Raw genomic sequence first — 8,794 nt, 5'->3', positions numbered from 1 at the left:
ATCAGTTATTATACAAGAAACTATTACCCGAGCGTGATCAGTGGAAACGTACAATCGCTATGCCTGCCATAGTGATGACTGAGTTTAATGCACCATTAACAACACCGCAAGTACATTTCTAATGGATATAAATCCCTTGAAGCCTACAAGATCCTCACTTGATTTTAAACGGTTACCATTTCTGCATGCTCAACAGTCGAAGCTAATAGTACTCTGGCACCTGGACTACGCAGAACGAAGGGTTCTTGAAGGGTTCCTGGTAAAACATATTTGTCTATTTGGATTCTATAACGGTCCTTCCGAACGTGTGGTTAGCTGAACCATCCTTGAACGACTGCACTCAACACGTTCGCTGACATCTGTGGTATTCCTCGCGTGTGGCCCAAGGTGTGGCGAGAGTTCCTCCATAGGCTAGGCACTAGTACTTGTGGGGCCGTACCGCCTTCTCCGGATCGAACAGTTTCGGATCGTTCAGGAATTCGACGGCCTTGTGGTAGGTGGGCATGAGGCCCGCGTTCTGCGCCTTGATGATCTCCCGTTCGACCTGCTCGTGGCGGCTCTTGCAGAGCCCGGTAATGTGGCGTCCGTAGACGCGCCCCGTGTACGGGCTCTGGAACTGCGACAGTAGCTGCACGTTCTTGTAGTCCGGGCTGATGTTATGCTTGCAGAGGATGCACTGTATTTGCTCCTTGGCGAAGGGATTCGTTTCCAGCACGACCGGCGCATCACTGTCCGAGTGCTGCGTGCTGTGTAAGCGGCGATCGCCGTCCATCCGCAGTGTACCGACGATAGCCGGTCGATGCGCTGCCCGGTTTATGTAACCTGATGGTAGCGGAAGAGGACGATTAACAATATACAGCACGGCGAAACGGGGCGCAATCTACACCCGCAACGTACCCATAACTGCACCACTCGCCCTCGTGAGTAATCGCGCCATCGTGGACTTGTAAATTCGGAAAACTAGTCGGTAACACCGAGCCGCCTACAGTGGAACTGGGTTTGTTTGTTGTTGAGCATATGTTTTCACATGGCCACTGACAACTGCTGCGGAGCATGCAAGTTGTTACGGGTGATTCCATTTCAAGATAGTATGCTCGCTCCAAATTGACAGCTTCACTGTTGTTCACATTTCGATAGCATGGTTGCAGCATAAGGTGAACAATACAAACATTAAAAATTGTCCAACCACCAACAGCAAACATTTCATCAACTGAATATGTTGGCAATTTGGCTTGAATCTTTACAGAAATGAGCCATACTAACATACACAACATATAATGTTTAGCTAAACTTCTTGCACACAACACATATGCTCGTTTCATACAAGTTGCTATGTGTTCCGTATGTATCTGCGTGCGTGCGTGCTTGCGTGCACCTTACCTGGTTGTTCTCCTTTTGTGAAAAAAAAACAGAAACAGTTTAGCAACAAGAGAAATGGCGCTTTGTATGAAGCGACTGTTCGAGAGAGAATAGCTGGAGGCTGAATTAAATAATGCTCTCAAATTCACATCTACAAAATCTTCTGACCAAAGAGAATATCAACATATTATGCCTAAAAGCTATGCTCAAAACGGGATAAAACGGTTCGTATGATGACCAAACCCTCACAAAGGTACTGTTGATCGTGTATTTGAAGGTTGTAAGTCTCTTAATAATTTAAAAAGCTATTTTCGTACAGTCAAACACTAATTTAAGGTTGTAACTCTCATCATCTGGGTCATTTGAAGTTTATAATTGATCAGAAATGGACAGAATTGGCCAACCAAAGTGGTGCCATTTCCCATCCGGACACCTCAAAGCAACACGTGTCTGTGGAGGCTTGGCAACAGCACCGAGAGCTTCGTTGGAATCTTCCGATACATCTAATAAACAATTCAATTGAGGCTCTAAGTGTTTACAATCTCCTGAGGGCATTTTAAAATGTTGTAGATAGTAGGAAACACAAATCAAGAGAAGGCGCGGAAAATTGTTTGAGTTTTTCACCGATAAGAAATGGCGAAACCTTTTATGAGAGAGAGAGACGATGAAATGATCACTCAAAAGCCAGCAAATTATCCAATAGAACGATTCATATTTGAACAAAATTGGACCATGTGAAGTACTTAAAGGTTTTTCTTGAACTTCACAAAAAAAAAATTCTTTCTCCCCAACCCAATATTAACATTAACAATAACTTTAATAAACCCGTCAGATTATGATGTGGAGGTGTTTTAGCATCATTGAGGGAGGAGGAAATGCATGTTATCTTTTTTAAAATGTGATGATTATAGCTATATAAATGAACTAATAGCCACCTTTGTAGTGGAGCAATGGTCGTGCGTCGTGTATTTATAAACCTATTTGTAACTGCTTCATAGAATGCGTGTTCTTACGGTGCCATACAGGCTACGGCCAGCCAGTTTTGCACCAACTCAAATTTACATTTTTGTGACCCCTCCTCTATCTCTCTCTCTCCCAGTTGAGCGATCGATCTGCTCAATCCTCAGCGGACGAACGACTCCCTTCCTCGAGCTAGCGCACCATTCCCACAAGTGTGCTGTGCTCCTTACGACCGGCATCTTTCGCCCAGTCCACAGTATCCCTTTCAATCCGTTCGCTCCCTGGTAGCCACGCCAGTCGCTCTCGTGCACTCTTCCGCATCACGCATTGTCTTGGTAAAGCAGACCGGCAGCAGCACACCGGCTGTGCCGGTATCAGCAACCGGCCAGCTGGCGACTGGACCAGCGAGGATGGATTGCCGCCCCCCCACCCCCCTAAATCGCGTCTTCCCCAACAATCATCAGCTCGTCGTTTCTGTTGTTTTAGATCTAGAGATAATTGAAAACAATTTCGAGACCGGCGCTGAGTCAATTGAATAGCCCAGGACCCAGCCTTCACACGAGCGCCGATACGAGCAAAGGGAAAGGATTGTCGCACCACGTCACTCACTCGGCGCGTTCCGGTCCGTTAGTGTTTCCACAGGATCTTCCCGCTAGTGCCGTACCCGTCCCCGCGCCGAGATAGAGACGCACACACTGTCGGGTTCGGTTATTTTGAAGCATATCTACCCCAACCCCCCTTCACTCTTTCTCTCTCTCTCTCTCTCTCTCTCTCCTCCGTCGCTATGCTCCCACAAGATGCGCATTGAATTCATGACATACCGTTTTAATTCATTTCAAATTGATGTTGCAGCTTCTTGCTGTTGCTGCTGCTGCTGTTGCTGTTGCTGCTGCTGCTGTAGAAACTGATGCTAATGTGGCACTTCTCGGTTGACACGCGTAGCTGCTGCTGCTGCCTGGTAGAGAATGCTTTCCACCGTTACATGGATTTGTGAGTGGTCATTTCCGGCTTGCACGGCTTGCAAAGGAAGGCAAGCGTTACAGTGCTGCTCCACTTTTGGATAGAGATGAACCGAGTAGGGAAGTAAAATTATGTCTGATTTATGCTGGTGGCGTGGTTGTGCTGGAAGACCGTCCCATAGCAACAAAAGAAGAAAAATAAATCGCCCTACACGTACAGATGGGCAATCGCGGTCGATGCCGGTCGTTCTTTTTGCTAGGAAACTTAATTCAATCAGCGTATGCCGTTCGTCAGGTGTAATACGCCTGTTTGGTGCGACCGTCGGCCACCATACCGCCCTGATTGACACTGGTAAACTGCGACGACACATACGTTTATTGCGATTGCATTGATAATTTGAATTACCGAACTCCGTATGTAAAATAGGAAATGGGGCGTTGTCGTGACGAGGTCGACTTGAAGAGAAGCTCCTTGCCTGTCGACTAGTTCGCCTGTTTCAGCTCGAAGCGTCGAAACCGATTCAACGCCGGTGCCACTGCGGCAGTTCAAAAGTGACTCCAAAAGTCATACTCTCCGGTGTTTGTCGTCGTCGTCGTCGTCGTCGTCGTCGCCAAGTAGCAGCAGCAGCAGCAGCAGCAAATCAATGCTACCGGTCTGGAGACGAACCGACTAGGGGACATGTCCGTGTGCTCGTGGCCGTGGCCGGAATGCGAAAACAGAAGATAGTTGTTTAATTAAACGTAACGAATGACAGCGAACTGTTTATTGGGTTATGTAGTCATACAGCGCGCTATTAGTATTCGTATCATCTTACATGCTTGCTCTTGCTTGCTCCACTGCATACTGGTGGCTGGTGCTGCCCCGGTGCTCGCCTCAAGATTGCCCCAGGAGCCTCACTATTTTCATGCGCTGTCGCTGAGCGGCTTTTAACAAATCCAGCCCAGAGCAGCCGGGATCTGGGATCCCAAAGCATGAACTAGTTCAGTTTGGGATGCCCTGGAGGGGTAGCGTAAAATGATACCTGTAAGAGGATCATTTCATTACGCTCACACATCCACTTATCCGTGGCGAATTATCCCGGCCAAAGAGTGCACACTTTTGCACACTGCTCGCCTCCTGACAGTCACCCGCACACGTTACACCCGCGAACGGATCTGGTGGTGGTGATCTATGTAATATTAATTACCTATCAACAGTTCCTGTCAAACGGTTCCCGTTCGGAACAAAACCAACACACACCCCGTCGTCTCTGTGTGGTTCACGAAATACTGGTCTCGATTGATTGGAAAAGATTTTGCAAAAAGAAATCGCACGCATACTTTCTAGATTTTCTAATGTCTAAAACATTCCCAAATTCTCTCGTCCTTTTTGCCCCATTTTCCGATTTTACCAACCAGACAAACATTAACACTGAATCGGTTGCCCTCTTCCAACTCCATTTAACGATCGTCCAGCATTGTTGTCGTGTTGCATCCATCAGTTCTTCACGATGCATACTTTCCTCGTCAAAAAAAAAAAAACAATAGAGTAAGGAGGGGCGAAAGATCGTTTGGAGGTTTTTGGAGCACAGAGTGCCGTAAACTTTGGCAACATTTACATGGATCAGTAAAGCATTGTATAGCTCACTTTCAGATGTAAATATTGCTTCACAGAGTGTAAGAGCTTAGAGAAATGAGGTAAAGATTGTTTTCCCCCCCTAGCCTATGTGATTTAATATTCTTTTGGTATGGTGAACGCGTTTTAGTAGACAAAGTAATAATTGACGTAAAAGTGTTGTTGTGCTTTTTGAAACTATCAAATGTAGTGATACAATCTTTTATACGTTTTCCTAGTCTCCAGATATTGTAAAGCCGCAAAATCCATAGTGTTTTTCATTTGAATCATAGTTTTTCCAGTAAAACGAAAACACGTTTCAAAAACTGATTACCAACCATTGAATATTGATTCCTTCGAATGTCTATTTGATATCCTTTTATACTTCCAATTAACATACTGACTACAGGGAGAAGCTTAAACTGCTCTTAATTTCTGTTCGAATTGTCCTGGAATCGCCTGGGAAAGTGTGCCCAGAGAGCAACTTCAACTTCAGCAGTAAAGATATCCAAAAATTAGGCCCCTGTCGAAACGTGAAAAGCCACAGCAAAGACAGCAACGAGACCAGTGATCTGAAATTATCATTAGCACACCATTTAAGGAAATATTAGACCTGAAGTCTAAAGAGCAAACAAAAAAGCAGTCAAACAGATCCAGTAAACGTAATAAAAAAGATATGTTCAATGAATCGCAATGTACTATGACCAAAGCTTGAAAAACAAGAGCCTCACTGGCGGGGCAAAAGTTCGATTCGAAGGATGCTAAAGTAATAATGAATTTGAACCATTAAATTACCATTTGATAGAGCTGGTACTTTTTCCAGCAGAGAGGTAAATAGTTCTTGAATAAATCAATTTTCAGTTAAATCACAATTTCAGATAAAACCCTTTTTTTCAGTTGTAACATTAATTCATTTTTTGTTTTAAATCTTAATCCACCACGGACAAAAGGAGAAACGTGGAAACACAGAAGAGCCAAAGGAGGTCAGCGCATTCAGCTGATGCGTTCCGCTACAACTTCCCTGGCCTGGTGAGCGCATTTGTTGGAGTAGTTGACCACCAATTGTATCAATTGTGCGGAACAAAGGTTCCAGTGTATCGAAGTTCCGCACACATGCGCGCATTCGTACAGTCCTGACCTGAAGGGGTCCTTTCCGGTCCAAATCATCTTCATCATGATGCCCCATTTGGCCGTGGCATGTGGTGGTGGTCCCGTGGGAAAGGAAGAGAGAAGAAAAAAACAGAGAAAGAGAGAGAGAGAGCGAGAGCTAGCGTCCAGAAGCTCTACATCGATTCTCATTATATCGACAGCGGTTACGGGTGGGATCGCACCCTCACGCACACGCCGGGCGGTACCTGATTGACACCGCAACTTCGCGGTTTCCATATGGTTTCAGTTGAAACCATATACAATAGCTGTATGGTACGTTGCCCGCAGCCAGCGCGCTTGGGTGGTTTTTTGTTGTTGTGCTGACTCATAACGTCGTCTTCACCAGCGGCATGGAAGAGGCAGAGACAGGACAGGACAGGGGGCAGAGCACTGCCAGGGGTGCCAGAAGTACCACTCATTAAGCTCTTCGCTTTGATTGTGTTTCGATTAACCAGGACTGCTGCTCCTGTTCCCGGTGCTGCTGCTGCTGCTGCTTTGTGTGCTGGAATTCTGGTATCATCGTTCTCGTGCAAAAACGTAACACACCACACACACAACAGGCCGGTTGGTGAGCAGTGGGAAGCGTTGAGAACGGCACCCCTGATTTGAAGAATATTAATATGTGCATAAATCAATGTTTTGCCCCACCTCACCCCCGCGAAAGGCTGCATGATTGGCTGTTTGTTTGGTTGTTGTTCGTCGTCGTTGTCGTCGTCGTCGCGTGGCCTGGAATGGCCGTTTAGCACACACCAGGACACGCAACAACAAAAAAAAGTGAGGACTTAACGAATTGTTACAGGAGCAGCAGCGAGCCCAGGGCCCAGGCCATTCCCAGGCGAATCGAAAAGATCGACCCAGGATCGTCTGTAAAGTCTATTGTGTGTGAAGGGGAGGGGGGAGGGAGTGGGGAGTCCATCCGTGAACAAGGAATAAGTAATTACGATACCAATAGGGCCAGGATTCTCTCACTCACTTCCATTCCCATTCACTCTCGCCTTCCGCTGACGACAACCAGCACGTTAGCAAAAGAGCCACGCACCCCCCCCCCCCCCCTTCCCCCGCCACGGGCCGTAACCTCACACTTTCGCTCCCGCTCTTTCCCGAACCATTTTTCGACAACGTCACGTTGTTTAATGCTATTGCGCAAAATGATGAATGGTTTCTTGGTGTAATCCAATGATAATGATTCTCCTATGCACAGCGCCCGGGCACACATACACATTATTTTTCGCATCACTTGCATCGACCACCACCATGGTGGTCACCATGCTGTGCGCCATTGTGCGGGCACCATTCCCATTGTGTAACGGTGGATCCCCAGTTCGGCTTGCTCGGCTTCGCCTGTAAAACACACCCGGGGTGGGACGAAAGATCCGAGAACAACCGACACCAACCCCGTCGTTTGCCTATCGCGCAATCGGTCGCATGGTAAGCGCATTACCAACAGACACCAGCTGCCAGGTAGTGCGGGGGTGGGGGGGGGGGCTGTTTTGTGAGGCTCCGATTCTCACCCTCACGCTGTCACCGGATGCTGTCTTGATGGTGGTAGAGCCAGGTAGAGAGCCGAACCGCAGCAGTAAGATGTCATAGTAGATGCCAGCGAAACAGCGCGTTTTCCCATTCACCGCCCGTTCTATGCTTTTCTGCTAAATAAAGTCCCGCTGCTGCTGCTGCTGCTGCCGACTCCTTCGCCACCATTGTGCGCCTTCATTGTGTGGCCATCGCGCGGCCGGCCGATCGAATTAGAAGCTCTGATTGTAACAAATACTCCGCTGATGACGGTGCACGTATCAGCGCGGCAGGCGCGACGCGACGATCGCGATTCGGTTGACGCGAGGACGCGCTCCCACGGCCATGACAGCGATTTGCGCTTCGGTTCCGTGGTTGCGGGGTAGTACAGTTCTAAAATTAATAAATGTTTCTTGGGAGCGTTGGCGGCGAGCTGCTGATGCTAATGGTTCAATGGTGCCTAGCAGCAGCAGCAGCAGCAAGAGTTCCCGGGCACGAGTTCCGTTCCGTGCTATTGTGATTTATGTAGACATCGATCATGTCCTTGTTTTGTCGTCCATTATTTTTTTTTGTTGCTTCTTCTTCTTCTTCTTCTTCTGCTTCCTCCTTTGCTTTGTGTTTGTCAAATTCCCATTCTGAAACGGCACCCGCGCTGTGTAACACCGAGTAAGCCGTTTTTGATTGCTCGCGCCGTTGTGATTCAGAGCCAGGCGGATGACCCCCCCCCCACCCCCCCCCCCCGCCCACCGTAGTGTTGGATAGGTTCCGATGCATAGATTCGGTCTAGCGAAAAAATTAGACGTGTTAAAACACGGGAGGAGCAATGGTTTTGCAATTGTTCGCAGTTCGAAATTAACAGACACAGAGGGCACTCACTGTAAGGACACTATTGTTCCGACTCGCAGAAGATTATGATGAGAACAAAAAGCTTTTTTTTTTTCAAACAAAATCTTGTGCCTAACATTTTTTTGCTTTAGGGGCGAGACGGGTTTTTTTTGTTGTTGATAGCAAAGTTTGCATGCGCTTAAAGACAATGCACTATTCTCGTGCAATTTAAAAAAAAAACAAGAGTATAAAAAACCAGATTGAAACGATTTTCTCACAAACTAATGATCTACTTTTTGATGTTTATTGTTGCCACACATTTCGGAAGTGTATTGTATCAATGCAGGTTGAAATCTGTGGAAATCTTCGGTAATTTCTGGCCAAAAAGAGGATCATTGTTGACGATTGCTTGTGACGCAACTATTCATCTTTATTTTTC

At 46.9% G+C, this 8,794-nt stretch overlaps 1 protein-coding gene across 1 annotated transcript; it reads right to left on the bottom strand.

Annotated features, from left to right (window-relative positions):
* Nucleotides 1–37: 37 nt before the first annotated feature.
* Nucleotides 38–1,028, bottom strand: LOC126579950 (28S ribosomal protein S18c, mitochondrial). Its single transcript, XM_050243736.1, has 2 exons — nt 898–1,028; nt 38–822 (listed from the first exon to the last, which is right to left on the bottom strand). Exons 1-2 carry the CDS (start codon nt 935–937, stop codon nt 419–421), a joined length of 444 nt encoding a protein of 147 aa, XP_050099693.1. The 5' UTR covers nt 938–1,028; the 3' UTR covers nt 38–418.
* Between the last annotated feature and the right edge of the window lie 7,766 nt (nt 1,029–8,794).

Source organism: Anopheles aquasalis, chromosome Y (genome assembly GCF_943734665.1).
Source record: "Anopheles aquasalis chromosome Y, idAnoAquaMG_Q_19, whole genome shotgun sequence".
Classification (NCBI taxonomy): domain Eukaryota; kingdom Metazoa; phylum Arthropoda; class Insecta; order Diptera; family Culicidae; genus Anopheles; species Anopheles aquasalis.
This window is presented reverse-complemented; position numbering and strand designations above follow the sequence as displayed.

What these genes read in the sequence shown, in the direction of transcription:
- LOC126579950 (XM_050243736.1), bottom strand. Translation starts at nt 937, where the DNA reads ATGGCGCGATTACTCACGAGGGCGAGTGGTGCAGTTATGG. An exon ending in GGCGAGTGGTGCAGTTATGG is followed by an intron (nt 823 to 897) that starts GTACGTTGCGGG and finishes CGCTACCATCAG; the next exon opens with GTTACATAAACCGGGCAGCG.